Here is a 22538-nt window from a genome sequence, read left to right as displayed (position 1 = left end):
TTGAGTTCTGAGAACAACAAATGACAAGAAGCCTTACCAAAGCACATCACCATGGAACACATCACTGAAGATAAAGAGATGCTCCTAAGAGTTTCAGAGCAAAAGGCAATCAGAATGCATTACACTTTCCCTCAACAACTTCACATGCTAGAAGACAGTGCCTGGTTTGGCATCTTAAAAAATTCTGAAGGAAGTTAACTTCCATCCTGGGCTTCTATACCTAGCAAAACTATCCAGCGTAAAGGGAGACCAAATATATTTTCCATCATATAAGAATTTTTAAAAAACATAAACTTCCATGCTGCTTTTTAAGGAAGTTTCCGAGGATGTACTAGTACAAAAGAGGAAAGAAAAACCAAGCAAGATGAAGCTCTAGTGACCAGGAATGGAGACACAGCAGAGTGGTCCAGAGAAGTCCAGGATCACAGCACGGAGCGCATGGATGATGAGCTGTGCAGGACCCAGGGACACCCTGACATGAGACAGAACAAGGAGGAAGGACCCAGGGGACGGGAGAGGGAGAGAAAGGGAGGGAAGGTGGGAGGGGGTGAGGATGAGAGAAAAAGAAGAAATGAAATTTTTGTTGTTGTTAAATTCTTTTATTGGTACATTTTAGGTATACAACACAATTACATTTGTAGAAATGAAACTAATTGAAAGCTATTGGGTGTTACAATGGATCTGGTGGGATAACTAAATAATCAAAAATACACAGAAAACTTCCAAATAATAATAAATTAGTGAGACTTGGGCGGGAGCAGTACTGGGGATTGAACACAGGGTCTCACCTGAGCTACAGTGCCAACTTTTAAGACCCTTGCTAAGTCACTGAGTTGTACTGGCTGGGCTCAAACTTGATTCTTCTGCCTCAGCTTCCCAGAGTGTTGGGATACAAGTGTGTGCCACCATGTCTGGCAACAATTTTTAATTCTAGAAACAATAAAGGAGTTTTGTAAAAATATGGAAAAGATATCACAGTCTACTGAAATAAGCAGTATGTACTTGGCTGAAATAATGTCAATGTGGACTATCAGTTTACCTTAAAATACATCATTCTAAAAAGATGGAAGAGGAAAAAGAGGATGAGAACTAAGCCCTTACCTACCATAGCAAAAACTCAATCTGAGTTTACAAATTGATAGGAAGGCCAAGGATTTAGCTCAGTGGTTCCACTGCCTGCCTCACAAGCGCAAGGTCCAGAGTTCGATCCCCGGTACAAAAAGAAAAACCCAAAAAACAAATTGATAGTAAATCCATCAGTGTCACAGGATGAAAGCCTAACAACACAATTCAATTGCATTTCTTTATACTAAAAACAAACCTATAGATACTGAAATTAAAAACAATAATTTTTACAACTGCTTCAAAGAAAATGGAATGCTGGGCTGGGGATTTAGCTCAGTGCCTGCCAAGTACAAGGTCTTGAGTTCGATTCCTGATACTGGGAAAAAAAGAGAGAGAAAATGGAATCCTCAGGTACACACATAAAATATAGCATTGGTATACAGAAATTTACAAAAATACTGACAAAAGAAATCAAAGACCAGGGGCTGGGGATTTAGCTCAGTGCTTCTGCCACCTGCCTTGCAAGCACAAGGTCCTGAGTTCAATCCCCTGTACCAAAAAAAAAAAGAAAAGAAATCAAAGACCTAAATGAATGACATATATTATGTGTTCATAGATCAGAAGGCTAACCATGGTAAAGATGTCAATTCTTCTGCAATTAATCTAGAGTTTTAATGCCACTTTTATCAAAATCCCAACAAGGCTTTTTGTTGTTTTTTCCCAACAAGACTTAAGTAAGCTAATTCTAAAATTTATATAGAAAGGCAAAGGTAGAACAGCTAAAACAATTTTTATAAAGGCCAAAGTAGGAAGAATTGGCCTAATGTTAAGACTTCCTATAAAAGAGTGTGATTGGAACAGAGATGGACAGATAGCTTAATGCAACAAGAATAGAAATAGTCTAATTTTTTACAAAAGTACAAGATCAAATCTGTAGAGGGAGAGCAGTCTCTTTAAAACACTATCCCACAACAACTAGATGTGCAAAGTCAGCAAAACGAACTTGTACCTGGCAAGAGGCAGAAGAATCTTCTGTCAGGGGACTGACCAGACCTTGAGGAGACCAGAAAACAAGTCAGCGCTGAGGCTCCTCTGGCCCACTTCAAATCCTCTCACTCCAGCCCAAGCGGCAGAGACCATCCCCAGCCGGGCTCCCTGAGCTTTCCAGATGCAGCCTGAAGGCCTTGCTCTCCCTTCTCTGGGGGCTGCATGGATGTCTGCTGGGAACAAGTGGCCTTCCTTCCACAAGTGCATCTCGGAAGTGAGGGAAAGTCGGCGCCCAGACAGGCAATGAGATGCTTCTCACAGGCTCTTTAGAGGCCATGCAGGAAGTGAGCACCAGCTGCTCTCAGCTGCAGCCACCTTGATGCACCCCCTTCTTCCCTGTTTGGACACCTGAGCCCCTCACCTCCTCCCCAGGACTGCAGTCACACACAAAACTACCTGTGTAGATGCCTTTGTCTCAGACTCGGCTTTCTGAAGCTCACCAGTTGACATAAGGTTCCTCTAACAAGGGCCCAGGAAGAAGCTTGAAAGAAAAACCAGTTGGAGCCCTGTCCCCTCCCTCAGATGCAGACTCTGAACTCCCAATCGCCCATCCAAGGGCGCACTCTCATGCGTCAACAGCCAGCCAAGATCACCCAGCATCAGTAAAAACACCCAAAGGGAACAAAGACCAGAACAAATGGTGTCATTTGGAGAAACAGAGGCTATGTTGGAACAAGGAAGCTTAAAAATAGGGTCACTAAAGTCTTTACAGACACAAGAACCTGCATCCATGAGCAAAAACCAGGATGAGATTTTTAAAGAGGAAAATGAAGGAAACAAAAATGTTTAGAAATAAAAACATAGCAGGAAAAAAAGTTAAAATCAGAAGATTAGAGAAAGAACATGAAGGAAATCTCCCAGGAAGCAAAGAAAACAAGCCAGAAGAGAACATATATAACACAAGTTGCAGAAAGAAAGAACAGAAGAAAGAGAAAGGAGAAATAATCCACAAAATACTTCAATGAAAATTTCCAGGACGTTTTCTGATTAGAAGGATGTACCCCATAAAACAGGCCACATCAATGTACCTTTATGAAACTGAGGACATGACAGCAAGAAACCCCTACAAAAGGCAGGAAAAAATATATCATATAGAAGAGACCAAGAAATCAAAATGATTTCAGATTTGTTCAATAGCAGTAAGGGGACCAGAAATCAAAGCTATGCCTCCAGAAGTCTTAAGGAAAATGTTTTCAATCTGTAATTCTAAACGAGTCAAACTATCAGTCAAAAGAAAAGGTAGAACATTTTCAAACATCCAAGATTTCAAAAAGTTTACCTCAGGCAAGCAATGGAGGAGGTGCTCTACCAATACAAGGGGTAAACCAAGGGAGGGGAAGGAACGTACTTGGTCAGGAAGCAGGTGACTCAACACAGAAGAGGCAAAGAGAAAGCCCTGCTTTGGGGGGTCGTGGCGGTGGCAAAGACCACTGTGTAGATGGAGTGACAGGCGACTGCTTCAGGTCACGGGGCTTTGAAAACCTGTGCTCAGACCTGGGAGGGCTCCAGAGACGGTCACTTGCCTCTACTGATGGAGTAATCACGACAGTGTCACAGTGATCGTGTGCAACTAAGACTCAGCGATAAGACAACATATTTCCTACCATGGGTTAACATAACACCTGGTATTTGAACCCACAGCTTGGCCAGTGCCTGTCTCCCAACAAACTGCAACCAGTAGGAACTTTCATTTCCTCTCTTCTCCAGAATGCATGAGCGTGCACGCGCGCGCGCACACACACACACACACACACACATATAGTATAGGCTATCAAAGCCCATAACTGTTGGTATTTCTAGGGAGGGGACTTGGACCTGAAGAAAGGTTCTTAATTCTTTTTTCCAAAGATTCTTTTGGTTTTTAACATAACAAACATAGGATTATTTTTTTTTCATTCTCATAATTTTTCCTTTCCCTTCTTTCCCCTTCCCCTTCCCCTCCCACCACCCCTCCACCTTTGGACCTATTTTCCTCTTTCAAATTATCAATTATTCATTTTAATCCTTTTAATCCTTATTTACACTTTCAGTTTCTCACACCAGAGAAACTATTTGGTATTTACACACGTGTGTCCTATTTATTTCACTTAAGAGTATGGCCTCAATATGCATCCATTTAGCTATAAATGTCTCTAGTTTCTCGTTCTTTATGGCTCAGTAGTACTCCATTTTATTAAAAAACCACATCTTCTTTATCCAGTTTCCAGTTGATGGGCACTTGGACTGCTTCCAAACCTTAGCTGTTACAAACTGTGCCACTATAAACATAGATGCACATATAAAAAAAATTGAAACAAAGTCTATGTAAATAGGGAAGGGTGGTGGGGGTGAAGGGCGCATAGGTAATGGGGGAAAAAATAAGAACTAAGATACATCATGTACAGGTACAAACACCCAATGATAAATGTAAATGTATTGTATACCTAAAATGTACCAATTAATATATAAATAAAAAATAACAAATTTTAAAAAAAAACAGGATGATTCCATATCCAGATTCTTTGGATCTCTGAGGTCCATGATCTTCAGTTCACAATTTTTCACTCTTTATGTTTATCCATTTTGCTTTCTGTATGAAGTGTGATTGAAAAATAAGATGAATGTTTAAATTTTTAAAAAATTATAGTAAAAGACATATTGCCGTTCGTCCCTCTCAAAATCCTCCTCTCACTTGGAACATGCTTATCCCATCATTCTTGCCACCTGCGGGAGCAGTTCTGGAGTCCTCTTTCTGGAGTGGTTTTTGTGCCCTGTTATGGTTGACCTTTCATGCCAAGTCATCTTGACTTTGGGGAAGGGCCAGAAGTTGCACAGTGCCAGACCCAGTGAAGAAGGTGGACGAGGACACCCCATAAAGTTTTCACAAGCCTGCCTTTCTGTCGGATGGCACTGGACAGCAGCATCCACCATTTTTTTGTTCCCAATTTGTAAAGATATGAAAGAGGACTTCCAGAACTGCTTCCGAAAAGTGGCAAAAATGATGGGATACGTGTGTTAGGAGCAGAGTGGGAATACTGTCGTGGGGACTAAAGGCAATGTATCTTTTACTGTAAATTTATTAAAATATTCACTATTTTTCCATGGCTCTATCATGTACCATGTGTACATACATTCCTGAGGAAACAAAACTTTCCTAAGAATCAGTTTAACATGCCGTAGACCAGGGCTAACATACTACACTGAAAGCCATCAGTCAACAGCTATAGGGGCCTCTTAAAAGTTCATGGGCCGGGGATTTAGCTCAGTGGTTCTACTGCCTGCCTCGAAAGTCCAAGGTCCCAGTTTGATCCCAGGTACCAAAAAAAAAAGTCCTGGCAGACCTTCCTGCCTCAGTCTTCCCACAGAAGCCATCAAGCCTGATCTCTTGGGGTCTATGACCTGATTTCCAAAGCCATTTCTATTTTTATCAAAGGCCAATTAGTTTCACATACATTTTTAATACTGTGTGTATTTGGCATATAATCCTACAGTGGATACAATGGCTTTTGCTCTTTTTTAGCAGCTTCTGAGATAGAAGCAAAACCACCAAGGTGAGGCCTTGCTCCAGCATTTCCAGCTCTCTGCTGTCTCCTTCATTGGTGGGCCGTGCTCGCTCAGGTGTCAGCTCTCTAGTAAGGCTGGAGTGACCGGGACACAAGAGCAGATCTCACTGGGGTGACTAAGCTATTTGCTGTCTACCATCACCGTGGCCCAGGTGCCACTGCCAAGTGGCCTCTGGGAGGGAAGACAGCACCATCAAGGCAGCGCTTGAGGCCCTGTCGGATGAGAGGGGCAGCTCCGTGCAGGAGAACGGCCAAGGCGGGGGACAGAGAAAGTGCTCAGACCCACCCGCCACTTTACACCATACAGGATTCAATTACAATTCCTAGGATCTTCTGAGCGAGGAGCTTTTTTTTCTAGTCTGCGTATTTCTAAAGCAGAACTACTACTCAAAACAGCACACTGACAAAATGGGGCCGTGTGGAGGAGGGGAGCTAGCTCACAGGAGCTCAGCTAGGCCAGGTGACGGGTCTTATTTGTCTTCCAGTTTCTTAGCACATCTTCATTCCCAGGGTTCCAATGATGAAGGGATGAAACGTACAGAGCGCACCTTGTACCCATCTAATTTCTTTTGACAGCTTGTATCACCAATTATAAAAATTTGTGAAACTGAGTATCTTTGAAAATGGAAAACCAACCCAGTGCCCCAGTTTGGAGAGAGGACTCGGTACAGAAACCACACGAGTGTAAGAAATGGTATTCTGGATGGAACCGCAGTAACAATGGGGGCTATCAATTAGGAAACGAATGGTCTGAGCCTATGTGCTGGCTCGGCTACAATTTTTTTTTAATGTCTGGCAGAATGTTTTACAAACTGAACCCAGCAAGACTACAGTTCTACCAGAAGGTGCCTCAGATGGTTTTGCTAATAATTTTGATCAGCTGAAATGGAGAAAAACATCATATCAATTATTCACTTTTCAAAAACCGTCAATTTTAATTTGGAATATTAAATGCCTTTCTTTCTCCAAAACCATCAACCAAATAAAACCCACCCACCCCCCAAAACAAACCTCCACGGAAAGGAAAAGGGGGTAGACAGTGATGCCTTTGAATGTGTTAGTGCGCTAAAAATCTTGTCAACTTGAATGTCTCACCGCTTGGAAGTTGGGTCCAAACTGTGTGTGACGACTTTGTTGAGAGAGAGTAAGTTCCTTTACGGACTCGGGGGAGGCTGGCACTGCTACCACTGCAAAGATGTAAGTGCGAGCCACCATATATTGGCTTTTGTTTTAATAGCCTTTTAACCAACTTTGTTAATGGACTGAATGCAATTTAGATATGGAACTTGGCTAAAACGTAGCTTCAATTGGCTATTAAAATTTAAGAGCCAACTAAGATAGCTAATTACAAAAAAAGCTCGAGCGATAATGCTAAGCAGAATTAGTAATAGCAAATGACAGTCTGTCTGGTCTTATTCCCATAGGGAAAGAAACTCTTAACTGAGAAGTCAACCAGACAATGTGCAGCGAACCTAATTGCATTCCTGGTATTATGGCATACAAATCTGGCAGCTCACGGGGACAAAACAGGGAGGAAAGGCTGTCAAGCTCCAGTCAGAAAGCAGCGGACCCTCTTTTACATACCAGCTAGAGCAGATTCCAGGAATTTTTTTTAATTTGGAGTTGATGGGTAAATGCTTCTACTGAAGGACATTTCTGTAAAACCCTAGCAGGGACCAAGGAAAGGAACAAGGACTGACGGAAGCAGAGCCTCCGAAAGGCTCGGTGCAAGAGGAGAAACCCTCTCCTAGTCAGAATCAGATTCTCCCTTTGGATATTTAGGTCTAATAGAGGCAACAATAAATCCGTGGCTGCTAAAAAGTTGAGCTTAGAGGGAAACTGCTCTGCTCCTTTGCTTCGTTACAGATCCCCTCATTACGGCACGAGCCAAGTGCGGCCCAGGCTCCTGCGAAGGCTGATTGTGTGTGGTGGCCACTTGGAGTCGAGGTACTGGAGTCTTTAACATTCCCCAGTCAAGCGTCTCCCTGCTGTGCCTGTAAATGTCAGTCCAGTTTTTTCACGGCTGTGCGCACAGATTAGAAACAGCAGGAGAGCTGGGGAGTATGACTACAATGCCAGTAAGGACACTCATCTTCGTGGCACTGCTCAAGTGATTCTTGGAATGCAGGACCCTGCTGTGTTCTAATATTTACACACAACTGGAGTCATCAAGAGTAGTAAATGCAGTCTGAAGGTGGCTGCTTCTTTTGTGTAAGGGACTTTACATTCAAATAGGGATATCAACGATAATGCACACACAAAACCCACCCACTTTACAGTTTCCCATTTCCCTCCAATTTTGCCACTAAAAGACCAAGCAGGTATTATCAGGACTGTCCCTGCAGCCTGACCCTCCCTCCCAAACATTTTCTGTGCGCATCATACAGTTCACTGGGAACAGCAGGCGTTTGGGACTCTTGACCTCAAATTGTGTTTCTGCAGCTGTGGCTACTCTGACCTCTACAGGAACAGACGGGGCCTTGGGAAGCATTCTGATGTAATTTCAGCCACCTCTGCTTTCTGAACACTTTGCATGCCACACCGAAGACTGACTTGGGGACCAAACACCTGGAATACACACAGCTTCTTTCAAAAGCCCGGTCAGGAACAAAACCCACTGTGACTGTGTGCGCACCCTAAGAAATGTCTAAATGGCCCTTTCAAAAATTATAAATGCTATGGTAAATTGCATATCATATTTTCATCGTAAGTTTTTAAGTATCTGCCAAGGATTATTGTATTTGAAATTTACGCTGGGGACACACAAGGACCAGATTATATACCTTTGTAACTTGTAACTACAAGGTTAAACAGAAGAGGATGGACTTTTCCAGGTGAACTGACTCACACATTAGCACCAAAATATTCTACAAGTTAGTAAAGCCAGGTGTGATGGTGCACGCCTATAATCAGCACTTGGGAGGCTGAGGCAGGAGGACTGCCATGAGTTCAAGGCCAGCCTGGGCTATATAGTGAGACTCTGTCTCAAAAAAATATTTTGGGGGAAAGGAAAGAAGGGAAAAGAAAAAAATGGTAACAAATTGTTAATAACGAAGGGTGGAGGGGTGAAGGGAGGGCAGAGGAATGGGGAAAAAATAAGAACCAAGATACATCATGTACAGGTGCAAGATCCCAATGATGAATGTAACTGTATTGTACACCTAAAATGTACCAATAAACTTAATAAAAAATAAAAATAAAAAAATATATATATTTTAAAAAGTGAAATAAATGAAGTCAGGAGAAACAAGTTAGGGTGTTTTGGGGGGCGGGGATGGACTATCTTCTTGAGGGTCCTGCAGATATGTCTCCACTCGCCAGCCCTATCCCCAGGGCACCTCAGCCACCTTTCAAACATGGCCCAGTGAAACCACGGCTCTGCAACAGCAGTGCGCACGGACGCCACGCACAAACCCAGCCCCTGGTGTTTCACGCCTCACGCCACAGCCTATCACTCTAGATGAGTTCAGGAAGTTAACCGCTCTCTACCCTCTTCCCAGGCAACCTGCCCAGCCCACAGGTGCTTCCCAGCTGTAAACTTCCTGCACCCACTGCCTTCCGGTCCTCGGGGTCAGCAGACCCTCAGCTGCTCGGAGGGTGAGCCCAGATGGGCCCTGTAGGGGACGTGTAGAGGCCTCTGTCACACTGTGAATGGCATATGACTGTCACGAACTTCTGTACTAATTTCTGCAGCAAGGCTAGAGAGAATATGAAACAGCAGTTTCTCCATTTTAAAATTAACTTGTTGTTCTGCTGTTGTAAGGTGCTCGTTTTATACAATTAGTATCACTTTTCACTTGCTGCTACAGAAAAAGAGAAACAGATTTCAGACTGCTCTTCCTCTCCCTCCCACCCCTCTACTCTGGATTCACTTCTCAAACTTCCTGCTTCTGCACCGTAGGCCCAGGAATTATCTTATAAATCATCTTCGCTCATATTCTGATACTGCAGAACAACATTCTAATATATTCCAGACGTAACCCAAGTTAAAGAGAGGAGTTCTCTTGAAAACCATCTGCAGAGGCTCACAATGAAACTGAATCTCTCAAGTATAAGTTTTGTAAGTAACCTCATGATGAGCGGAACTACAAAAGTTCAGGAAGCTTATGCAGTAACTGCAAAACGCTACTGCCACAATAAGAGATTACTCCCAGTTACAAGCACATTTTTAGTATGGTGGAAATGGTAAACACTTTACTTGTCTGAGAAGAACGTGACAGAGACAGTGGTCTAAACCATCCAGTCAAGAGTATCCTGCAGAGGATTACTAATGCAGCCCATCAGGCTCTGCTGCTATGCAGTCCCCGTGAAGCGCTCTAGCAGGCCGCGTAGGTTTTGTATCAGTAGAACACAATGAGGGGCTTACAGAATAACGTACAGATCTTTTATAAAAGAACTACAAGGTTTTACCCACACAACCACTGTAACTATGAAAAATTACGTAGGCATGAAACAGGACTAGGGATAACTTAGCCAAAGGCCAAAGTTTGATTTTGGTAGTGCGGAGGAATCATGAGTGAAATTTTTCTTTCATCTGATTTCTGATAATGGACAGTAAATAAGAATTAAGAAGTAAATGGCATTAAGTTACTATGCTGGCCTAAGAAGGGACTGACAGATGAATGAAATTGAAAACGTACAGAAACAAACCCTGATAAAGGAATGAATAAAGCAGATACCACAAACCGGGGTGCAGCAGGGGTGGGAGAGTTAATTCATTGAACAAATGGTACTGGAGTACTGGTTAACAGTTGGAGAAAACACCCCTGTGATGCTGACCTCACAGCACAGACACACCAAAATAAATTCCATGAGTATTGCAAACTTAAAATCACTAAAGCAAAAAGGCTAGAGAAAGTAATGTTATGATTTCTGGATAGAAAACATTTTAAAACAGTGGCAGAAATCATAATGAAAAGATCAACAGATTAAAGTCATAAAAGCTAATCTTTATAAAAGTTTAAAATATAGCCAATAAAAACTAAACAGTAAGAAGTCAGCAAAACACAGGTCAAAAAGTGATAATCATTATTACATAAACAATGCATCCAAGCATACCAAAGAAAACAGAATGGCCAGTTTACAAATAAGGAACTGTTTGGGTTCACTATCAATCAATCAAAACTTAACCTTAATAAAAATAATATTTAATGTCTTAAATGACAAAAATACCACAGACTGGGTGATTTAAACAACAAACACTTATTTTTCAGTTTTGGTGGCTGGAAAGTCCAAAGTCAAAGGACAGGCAGAGTCTACTGTGGAGGTCCCTTTGCTGGTTTGTAGATGGCACTTGTTGGGGAGAGAAACCACCTGTCTCCTATCACTTCTTACAGAGGCCCTAACCCCAATGCCATCACACCGAGCATCGGGCCTCCACACACCAGTCGGACCGGGAACACACACACTTGGTCCACAGCACCCAAGAGTGACAAAGAGTAAACTGGTCACTCCAATTGACTGGGCAGGGTGTTGACTGATAGTCTTTTGCAAAATAATTTTACAACAGGCATCAGTTTAGTCCCTGACACAGTGGTTCACTTTTCAAAATCTAATATTCATACATACTGACAAAGATTTCTGACCAGTTTTGTTAAAAAAAAAAAAAAAAAAGTTTAGCCAGGCACGGTGGCACATGCCTGTAATTCCAGCACTTGAGAGGCTGATTCAGGAGAATCCAAATCAAGGCCATCTTGGACTACACAGTGAGACTCTTATCTCAAAAAAACCCTGTTTTTTTGTTAACACGCTTATATTCCATATTGAAAATAACTTAAATGCTTAAATGTCCAATGTAAGGGAAACAGCCAAAATATAGGAAAATATCATAAATCCCTAAGAAAAAAATATCACTGAAACATGAAAATTGTATTCATGAATTAGCTGTAGTAACATGAAATGTATACAATATATGCTTTAAAAAGCAGAACATAAAGTTTTAGGTAATATTTAAAAAGATAAAAGTGAAGAAAAATTGGAAGAAAATACGTCAAAATATTAGCAGTGGTTTTCTGTGGGTTGGTAGAATTATAGCTGGTTTGCCTTTTGATACTTCTCTATATATATTTGAAATTTTGAACAGACCATATTTATTAAGTCATCTTGATAATCAGAAGAATGTGGTATATTAAAACTGAATTTAAAGAATAAACAAGAATCTAATACTCAGTGGTGTAAACACAGAGACACACAAATAAATAAAGTATTCTTCCACCACTAATTTATTGCTATGCAACTTGGTTCTTCACAGGCACATTTAATTTAGTGATTCAAAGAAATAATCCAGGTTTTACAACACTATCCTATCTGTGTTTTGTCTTAGGGAGTGACCGCTGAAGAACACCTAGAAGCTATTTTACTTCTCAGTTGGTCACCAAAGACTGATTCGCTGCTGAAAGAAAAGAGCTGGCCCAGCTGACAAACCTCAACAGCCGAGAACACCTCAACTCACTAAGGGCCCAGGAACACGACGTGGCAGACAGGACAACATGGTGCTAAGAACATGCGGGAGTGGATGGAGGAGAGGGAGGAAAGATGGCAAATCCACTCCACTCAGGGACTGGAAGAAAACAAAACCAAGGCAAGATAGAATCAGAACTGGAAAGGGGAGGAAAAACAGCTCCACCTTTAAGGAGGTTGTTCAACCACGTCTTAGAGTAACAGGTAAGAAAAACCGGTGCAAGGTAAAGAATAAGAAGCATAGCCGAACGAGGGACACTGCTAATAAACCAAACTGGCTACTATGGCTAGTACTTTTGCATTAATTTCTGTAGCCCTGCCAATACAGTGACATTCAAGAAAATGTCAGCACTTGTTTAAAACAATATGTGAGGAAGTATTTTTTCTTAATATTTAACCAACAGGTTTTGCTATGTTTTTTGTGTTTTGAAAAATAAAAAAGGCTAAGGCATATATACAAAAACTATCACGCACATTTTATCCTATTTTAAGCACAATGTGTTTAAAACAGAACTTGAGAGCTGATTAGGTGTTACAAACAGACTCAGGACCATAACACTGATGAGCACTGACTCCAGCATTCGACAGAAAGTCTCTCTCTCTCTCTGCCCAAAACCTAGCTCTTTAGTGTGTAAAGACGCAGAACTCTAGAACGCCAGCTGGTATGAAATGATTCACCTGCAAAAGGAAACCTGCAAATCCGTCACCTCTTACTCCCTGACCATTGTGGTGTACTCTGCCTGACAACTAGCTGTCCACATCAAGAGCCAAAGTTACAGTCTACGTTGGTTTCCTTTCTCAAACCTGGCACAACCGCAACAATGTCTGATATGTCCACATCCCGCCTGTATAATTAGGGACTTAGTATTTTCTTCAAATCAATTCACTCTCTAAAAACTGAAATACCTAACTTAGGCTTGACCTAAACAAGAAACAATGTGCTAGTGATATTTTGAGTACACATTAAAAGTTATAAAAGCAGCAAATAAACATATGAAAAAATATTCAACATCACTGGTCATTCGAGAGATGCAGATGAAAACAACACTGAGATTCCACCTCACCCCAGAAAGAATGGCTGCTATCATGAAATCAACCAATAACAAATGCTGGCGGGGGTGTGGGGAAAGAGGAACCCTGCTCCATTGCTGGTGGGAGTGTAGACTGGTGCAACCACTCTGGAAATCAGTATGGAGATACCTCAAAGAACTAGGACTAGAGGTCCCATTTGACCCAGCTATTCCCCTGCTGGGGATCTTCCAAAAAGAATTAAAAGCATCATACCACAGCAATATATGTGCACCCATGTTTATAAAGGCACAGTTCGTCATAGTGAAAGCTTAGAAACAGCCCAAGTGCCCATCAACTGGAAACTGGATAAAGATGTGGTTTTTTTATAAAATGGAGTGCTATTCAGCCATAAAGAACGAGAAACTAGAGATATTTATAGCTAAATGGATGCATATTGAGGCCATCCTCTTAAGTGAAATAAACAGGACACACATGTGTAAATACCGAAGAGTTTCTCTAGTGTGAGAAACTGAAAGTGTAAATAAGGATTGAAATGTATAACTGATAATTGAAATAGGAAGAAAAGGACCAAAGGGGTAGGGGAAAGGAAAGAACGGAAAGGAAACATTAGGAGAAAAGGAAAAAATGGAAACAAAGTCTTTGTAAATAAGGAAGGGGGGGTTGAAGGGAGGGCAGGGGAAGGGGAAAAAATACACTTGATCTTAGCCAAAAGGCCGAGAAGCGATGGAAGGGGAAAAAATACGAACCAAGATACTCATGTAAAGGTACAAGATCCCAATGATGAGTTTAACTGTGTAGTATACCTAAAATGTACCAATAAACTCAATAAAAAAATAAGATACTTAAATGTTTAAGAAAGACTAGGCCCATGCACCACCTAAACACAGTGTGCATACTCCAGGGCTGAACTGTTCTACCCACAGGAAATATATTCACTTCCAATTTCCCTGACAGAAGAAACTGTGAGGAATACTTCTTGACATTGTTCGTAAATATGTTAAAATTCTGAGGTTTGTTCCAAAGACAAGCAAAAAAACTGCACTTTTAACTTTCTAATCCCTCTACTATGTTTGGTTTAGTGTACAGGTATCATTTGCTACAAAAATGAAACTTGTAAGCAAAATAATTTACGAAGGAACAACAGGCTATGTGTACCCAGCTCACAGGACTCCTTAAGGAAGCCAGGCTTTACACAATCGGTGCCACCACTTACTAATCTGCCAAAACCCGTTTTCCTGCCACACCACTTGCAAACATCCCTAACCCTGCGACCCAACCTCGGAGCGCATGTTTCTGTCACACACTGCACTTCCCCACCTGAGCTTTCCCAGTCTTGCTCTTCGTGCCCCTGTCTCACACAGCAGGAACTCAGTAAACACTCGTGGGGAAGAACAAACAACACAAGCCAAACCTTATCACCACAACAAATTGTCATCTGCATCAAGGGAAAATGGCCTTTATTTTAAGTTTTTCATTTCCTTAAAAGGGAAGACTTTGTCAAACATTTTTATCCACTCTGGGAAGTGCACAATGATTAGGAAAGTGGATGCCACAGTAATTTTTTCCATATGTACATCAAAACTCATGTATGGTAGCAAACAAAACAAAACAACTCAAGTATGGTAGCTAACAAGTACAACCTGAAGGTTTTTGAAACTCATAAATTAGCCTCTATGAATTGTACAAAGTATTCATTTAATAAAAAAAATTTTGTTTTTCAAAGACAAAGGTTTTAATTATTATTCCCACCCCACAAGACACACATGAAAATAAAACAAAACACAAAAGGAGAAAAAGGCAAATGAAAAGGAAGAAAAGTTGGTTCTGAGCAGGTGATTTACTTCTGGTTTCTCTTTCTGGTTCTTAAACCTAAACAAAACAAAACAAAAAAATCAAAGCAATGTCAATAATCATTAATTTACAAAAGCAAAAGAATAGAAATATGAATGTTCTACACACAATTATTAATAAAATGTACATGACTTCTGGTTTGTGGAAATGAAATCTGCACAGAAGGCAGAGCTGCTAATACCCTGAAAAATCTCAGGAAATTGTCTATTTTTTAATATATAACAATATGCTAACCAAGTCTACCTTCTAGTCTTAACCATGTAAGGCCTCTTCCACTGGTTAAAAAACAAAACAAAACAAAACAAAATATCCAGTTTATGCTGGTACTGAAATATTTCCCCCCTACATTTTTACTGTAAAGTTTAAAACATTAACTCCCAACATAAACTGCAGCAAGCAAGGACCCCTTGGGGAAAAGCAATGAGGTTATGTGTCGTATGAAGAGCAAGGAATTTTATTTTAAATGAGTTGCTTCTTAAAGCCTATCATCTATGCTTTTTAACGGAGGAGAGCACTGGGCTCCACGCTAAAATGCCAAGTCCTTCCCACTAGGAATCCGGCAGATCCCAGTGAAGCAGCCTCCCAAAAAGGCATCCCCTCAGGTCCCAGTTTGTACCTCCTGTGACCGCCCCTCACTGAGTGGGCCAGGGTTGGAATAAACTCATCACACACACACACCCTCTGCCCCATGGACGGGACCTTCAGGTCTCACCCCACTCCACCTCCAGCTCTGCACCGCGTGAGCAGGTGGCCCAGTGCCGGCACACAAGGTGTGGTTCCTTCCACGCCCCGAAGTCCTCTCTGCCAGGCAGAGAAGGGGCGTCAGAGTGAGGGCAGCCTGGCCGCTCCTACTCCACAAAGGCACTGGACAGCAAGATATCAGTCAGCACTTCCCAAAAAGGACAAAACATTCTTTGAATTGGGACAAAATTTCTATTGCACACATGTAATGAACAGTTCTAAAGGTTTTCTGCTTATGGGCTTAGTTACTTAAAAATTAACATTCTTTTATTTTTCCAAGATATAGTTTCTAACCAATTTCCATACAGTTCAATTATAGCAACCTTGGAACTTATATGTTCTTTGTTGCCATTCATAATACACGGTATGGTTCACTTAACAATTTGTTTTTCAATTGTAGTGATAAAGCACTCTATTAAAAATACACTATGGTAGATTTTTAGGGTTTTATTTCCAAAATTTTGAAAATAACTCTGCGCTTGGCATTAGGAATATCACAGAATCAAAGTCAATAACCAATACTACAGCATCTCCTTTCAGTCGATTACGGGTCCACAAGCACACTACTGAGGACACTGAAGCAGCGCTATGGCTGTGTTCAAGCGGCACCATCCTCATAAACGGTCTTCGACATTTTGCTCTTAAATTCCGCGGCTTATCCCCTTTAATCTAGACTTCAAGTTTCTCACTGCGACTCGAAATGAATGCTATCACCGCCTGGAATTTATCATATAATCACTTCTAAGTGCTTTAGCGATTGCTCCATGTATCAATTCAATATTTTCCCTATTGTTGCAGAAAAAACTATTTTATCTCTTTGATTTAAAATATAACCACTTTCATAATGTCCTTGGGTCCACTCCTAAGAGTAAGGTATAAAACTTTATATCTGAAAAATAACATATATAACTTTGGGCTGTTCAATTTTATAATGCAGAAGGTAAAAAACAATGGAAAATTTCTTTCTAGGGTGCCCTTAAAAATATCTATTTCCTAATCAGTCATGCTTCCCCCAAAGAATCCCCAGGAATGCCCCAAAACCTATGATACTACGGGACTGCAACCCTTTAAGTAAGAACAAGAGACAAGAGGGGTCTCCATTTGGAGGGACAAGTGTACTAGCCATAAATATCATGGCTACATTAACTAATTTTTAGTACAATTCTGAAATACTGGCATGGTTTTGAAATGCCAGACTATGCATGGTTTTTTAAGGCTTATCATTTTGTGTGAGAGGAAAAATTACTTGCGGCAAATAACCAAATTTTCTCAATTGGTAAAAATTATGCCTTGCATAAAAATAAAAGGATTAGAGGCCTCTGTTCTTCTTGAAACCACCCTGTCCCCCCCTCTCTTTTTCTGAGAAAACCCACACAATACCCACGCGGAAAGCTTTCAGAATGTGTTCTTACATAATAGACCCCCAGCTATTCAAAATGAGTTTAGGTGTATCAAGAAAATTATACACGCTTTTAAAATGGTCTAAATAGATATTAAAGGAAAGTTGCTCCCATTTTGCTAGGTACAGCACTCTGAAAGATCACACAGTGAGAAAAATCTCTTACCATATTGTAAACCCTAAATTGTGTTTGAAAATAAAATTGTTAATGAAGAAACTGACATCTCTAAAGCTGCAGTTAGAGGTAACTAGTCTTGAAACACATTTATGACACAAAATCTAAAACCCTAAAACAGAAATTCACTGAAGTGTGTATTTCTTAAAAATTAAAAAATTCAAAGATAATAATATACTTCTCCTTCAAGTTACTTTAAACTGATGAAAATATACATATATATATATTTTTTTTTTTTTTAACATGAACCCTTGTTTTTTTTCATTCCTTTTTTTCCCTAGAAGCGGTAACATTTTACCTTCTCAGGCAGTATTTCTTTTTTATGAATATTCCAATAGTAAATTAAGGAGAAAATGAATTACAAAGAGAAAATATACATTTAATTAAAGAAATTCAGAGTTTATAAGAATGAAGGAGAATCTGATTACTCTTTATCATCTTAAAAAGTTGTATCAAAAATCTGAATTGTCCTCCTTAAAATGTTGAGCCCACTCTTTTCTAATCCCTAAAATAACAGAAATATTAATATATTTTCCCATAGGAAAAACCACCAGTCTGAGGAGCTTATCTGCCCAGACAAGGACCTGCGGTGCTCATTAGGCAAAGTTCAGGAGCCCAAGACCCGCAGGCAGCCTGAGCCCGGGCCTGAGCCCTCCCCACACAGGCGCCACTGCACTCCCCTTAGCAGGCGCAGCCTCACTACAACAGAACACGGCTTTTGGCTAAACTGAAACTGCCAGGTTTAAAATTGAAGAGATCTTGTAAAACATAAGACTATTACTCTATCTGTGTAAATGTTCCTTAATTTCATTCCCATTCACTGTCACTGCTGCTGCAGCCCCAGCTGGGACAGGCCTGGATGGGACTCCCTACTTCCTGAAAACAAAGTGAACAAGACGGGGCGCTGGCACAACACAACAAAGCACAGCGCAAAGAAGATGTGGAAGATAAGAGAGAGGGACAACTTCAAAACCTTTAGCCTCCCAGAGTGAAATCACCCACACCCTCTTCGGGTATCTTAAGGACTCGTTGGGTGAATGCAGTTAACCCGAACAGTGTTCTAGCCATAATATATGATGAAGAAAACGTTAATAAAGCAGGGTGAAGGTGATTCTCTTAGCACTGCATACTCTGCTTTCCATTCACATGCATGAGCACCACTGTCAAAAAGAAGGTAAAATACATCATGTGCCTCACGCAATGGGGTATTTATGCTATCACGACATTTTTACCAAAAACAAGCCTTTTCATTAGAAATCAAGAAGTATTTCAGCACAGCGCCTGCCTGGCAAACACGAGGTCCTGAGTTCGATACCCAGTACCAAAAAAAAGGTATTATGGCCAGAAATCAATCTCTCCTAAGTAAAGCAACCCTTACGAAACCCAAAGCACACTGTGCAGCTATTTCAACACACTAGACCCAGGTCCAGCCTAGTTTTGCCCTCTGCAGATGTTGCCTTTGCTAATAGCATTTCCGGAACTACTCCACTACTGAAGTGCCTGTAGCACTGGCTTATAAGCCATCTAAGACATGACTTCAGACCTTGCTTTATGTGTCAAGTGCTTTGAAAAGCGATGGATGATGTGAAGTTTTAACTCCTTGTCTCTGAGAGTTGGCAGACTTTATGGTGGATAAGCAGGTAACTCAGGCAATTGGAAGTTTATAGTTATAATAAGCCCAGCTAATGACTGTCTGACTCTTGACCTTCATTAGCATTCGCAGAGCTATAAGGATAGGTTTGAGGGAGCGGAAGTTATTGGCCTGAGAGGTAAGCGCTCTGGTCTCTACATCTCACCCTCCCAACTTCATCGTTCAAACCCTCTGTGTCTCAGGCTCCAAATCTACTTCCCTGGTCCTGACTTGATGAATAGCTTGGAAAGCACACAACACAAATGTACAGAAGACACTAGGATATATACTACACAAATACAAGATCTACTCATATATTTTATAAAAACAACCCACTAGTTAGCCCCTCATCCAGTGGGAGGAAATGCAGTTTGTCCCCAGTACAGAAAAGGTAAGCAAAACTGTTCAACTTACGTTTTTGTGGGACCTCCTCCACCTGAGAACGTGAGCATTCCAGACCTTCAACACTACATTCTGTGCTTTCTTCCACGTCTTTCTTTCTCTTCTAATACATAAAAATTTATAAGAAAGAGATGTAGTCTGGTGGTCAAATAAGTAAATACCATAAATGCCACAGAAAATACCATAAATGTACCTAATGAGTACATGGAAGTGGGGAAGACTATTCTTAACTTCAGCACAGTGGTCGTCTAAGGAAAGGAATGGGAGCAAGACGATGTTCAGCAGCAGAGCTGGTCCGGACGCAGGTGCATGCATCACACTGCCGCTGAGCAGTCACCTTTACGGAGTTCATTCCTGAGAGCTATGCTTTCCCCATAAGCACCGACCACAGAGAAATCCTTCAAGGCGGGATGTTTTACCAACCTGCTCTCATCACGCACTCAGGCCAAGGAGAACTTTGAGATTTATGGAGCAATAATGGCTAATTTCTCATAATTACCTCTTAAAGTATCTTCTATTATAAGTTTTCAAATAAGAGGGCCACATCCTTTACTGTAAATGCATGGCCTTAGAAGGACAAAACTCCTTCATATCAAAAACTATTGGGGCTCTCCACCACCTTCTCAGCCCTTTTCTTCTATTATTCTCCTATCTGGGTGTTACTCGGGAGTTAATGCTTATTTTTTGTTGCCTTCCATTCTTCTAAACATTCATTCAGTTTTCTTATATTATGTCCACTACTACAACATCTTCCAAATGCCACGCATGGTAGCATAAAACTGTGGTCTCAGCACTGTGGGAGGCTGAGACAGGAGAATCACAAGTTTAAGCCCAGCCGGGGCAACTTAGTGAGAATCAGTCTGAAAACTGAAAAACAAAACAAAACAAAATCTTCAAACTAGGCCAGTCCAAGTTTTGAAATCACTTAACATCTTTCTATATAGGTATATAGGTATAATTATAATGGGACATTAGTAACAAATATAAAACTATCAAATTTTTATATAACTTTATCCTATGTAATTTCAAATTTAAATGTGTAAAAATCCAAGTTTTAACTCAAAGTTTCTCTACGTTACCTAAGTTTGTACCATTTAAGAAACCATCTGATTGCCAGGGATTTAGCTCAGTGGTTCCGCTGCCTGCCTTGAAACCACAAGGTCCCAAGTTCGATCCCCGGTACAAAAAAAAACCAAAAAAACCATCTGATAGGCCCCCAATCAGATTCACAATACAACAGAAACCCTCATTTATATTATCTAACAATTAATACTAAGTAGAACTTCATCTGAGAGTGTTCCTTGCTGCAGGCCATTTTGTGTACAGCTAGGAAGATAATACCTGCGGACAGCATGTTGTTCTTTCTCCTAATGACAACTGTTCCACTGAGGGCTACATGTGAAAGCTGAACCCTCTTCGAAGCCCCCAAATGGTCAGCATCGTTGCTACCAGTGCATCACACTTAATCCCACTGTTTGAAAACATGCTTAAGATGGCAGAACTCAGAAATACCCACCATGTTCCCAGAGAAAACGCTTCACATAAATCAAAACAACAACCTGACTCAACTTGAAGAAACCAAAAGGCATTCATTTGGCCGATTTGTATTTGGGGGTACTGCTTCTCAAAAATAGCTGAAGAGTGGCTATAACTTCACGTAACCGATGAGAGAAGGGGAGAATGCCTTACATCTTTCTTTTCCAAAGTGTTGCTTCATGATTACCATCTAAATCCTGCTGGGCTGAACAGATTGGTTCGATAATTACATACAATAACTGCAGTGGGCAGGTAACCCTCAGCTGGCACAGGGCAGCTCCCCTGTGAGAACTTCCATATGCAAACTGCACTGATGGAGTGCATTAGGTGCATCTTTCCTGCCGGTGCGCAGGCCTGATTAACGCCAGCCAAGACTCCAAGGTTAGTATGTCAGCAGCTTTGTGATGCATTAGGCAGGAATAAACACAGACACTTTTGTTCGTTCAGACCAAAATTAAGGAGGAATACTTTGGTTCTATATTGCTCTCCATACAGGAGAGAATACATTTTCTAGTTTTTGTCAAGCAGATTTTTTAATGTTTATTAGAAAAGGAGCTATCCAATATTCTCTACCCAAGACTCAGGGCACGCTTCTTGTTTTCAAGCTTATTTAATAAAAGGAGATTTCTTAATCTCCATGCAGGTAAATTACACAGGAATGAAAATAAGACAGTATTCAACAAAAGGAGCGGATGACTGTACTTTAAGCAGCACGCATCAGGGAAAGCAGTAAATCCCACGAATCCACATGTTCCTCAGGTAGCTCCTGCCCAGCTCTTCTGACAATGTATGGTGTGTGGCTGGGAAGGGCTAAAAGTCTAAGGCCACCAGGTAAACACAAAACTAAGCCTCCAAGTTTAACAGAACCTAAGTATGCTACTCATTTAAGGCAACGAGTAAACTCCCAAACAATATGCTGCCAGCTCCCTTCTCTCCCGAGGACCTCCCAACATCACACTTCTGTTATCTGTCACATCCTTGGGCTTTGGACAGTGCACATGCTGGCTCCCCCTGAACAGAAGAAAAAGCTTTACAAAGAGATGACGCTCACCTCTGATTCTGTAACGTGCTGCATCAGGTCTCACAGGTGCCCTTACTTGCATTTATAAATGAAACCACAACATCATATGACACACAAGCATAACTTATGAACCACACTGACAATAGTGTTTTCTTTCAATTCAGCACAGCTAAAATATCTTTAAAAAATTATCTCAAAGGGCATTAGTGTATGTATTACACATTACATTTTTGAAGTGTTCAGATATGCTAGGTTAAAATTTAGTTAATTAGCAGCTTCTCACTTCCAATTTAGAAACACTGAGACAAATCAGCCAGATGCATTTGGACTGATAATTTCCTAATAGTCTAAACACTGACTGGAGACCAATAAAGCTGTTTCAATGGAAGAGAATTAAAATCTTCAGATGCAAAGCCACCGACCGACTCTGTTTCCCAAGTAAAACACTGAAGACCACCTTTCGATGCTGCTGACAGCCTCTAAGACCAGCCGATCAGATGAGGCACAGGCAGTGCTGTTGGGTTCCCTTCCTCCCCTCACAATATTCACACAAGTTGATCTTAAAAACTGAGAATACACAACCTAAAATTTTTCAGTATTTGGCCTGTGTCAAAGAGCTGTGAATACAAATATGTGAG

The 22538-nt window shown here is 40.9% G+C and overlaps 1 protein-coding gene across 11 annotated transcripts in view; it reads right to left on the bottom strand.

The window, feature by feature from the left end:
- Nucleotides 1-604: 604 nt before the first annotated feature.
- The window catches only part of Vrk1 (VRK serine/threonine kinase 1), a 96340-nt gene continuing 74406 nt past the window's right edge, over nucleotides 605-22538 (bottom strand). For 8 of the 11 annotated variants that reach the window (XM_013066615.3, XM_013066619.3, XM_087195548.1 and 5 more), the window contains exons 12-13: nucleotides 19356-19446; nucleotides 14586-15014 (exon numbers count right to left, since the gene is read on the bottom strand). In XM_013066615.3, coding sequence (XP_012922069.1) covers nucleotides 14983-15014; nucleotides 19356-19446 — 123 coding nt within the window. In that variant the 3' untranslated portion in view covers nucleotides 14586-14982. Of the gene's footprint in view, nucleotides 931-14585; nucleotides 15015-19355; nucleotides 19447-22538 lie in introns of those variants that run through there. The other 3 variants (XM_087195550.1, XM_087195546.1, XM_087195547.1) reach the window with 2 other exon arrangements.

This window comes from Heterocephalus glaber, unplaced genomic scaffold, assembly GCF_053883595.1.
Source record: "Heterocephalus glaber isolate CG9 unplaced genomic scaffold, H.glaber_assembly_v1.0 deba00001608, whole genome shotgun sequence".
Classification (NCBI taxonomy): Eukaryota; Metazoa; Chordata; class Mammalia; order Rodentia; family Bathyergidae; genus Heterocephalus; species Heterocephalus glaber.
This window is presented reverse-complemented; position numbering and strand designations above follow the sequence as displayed.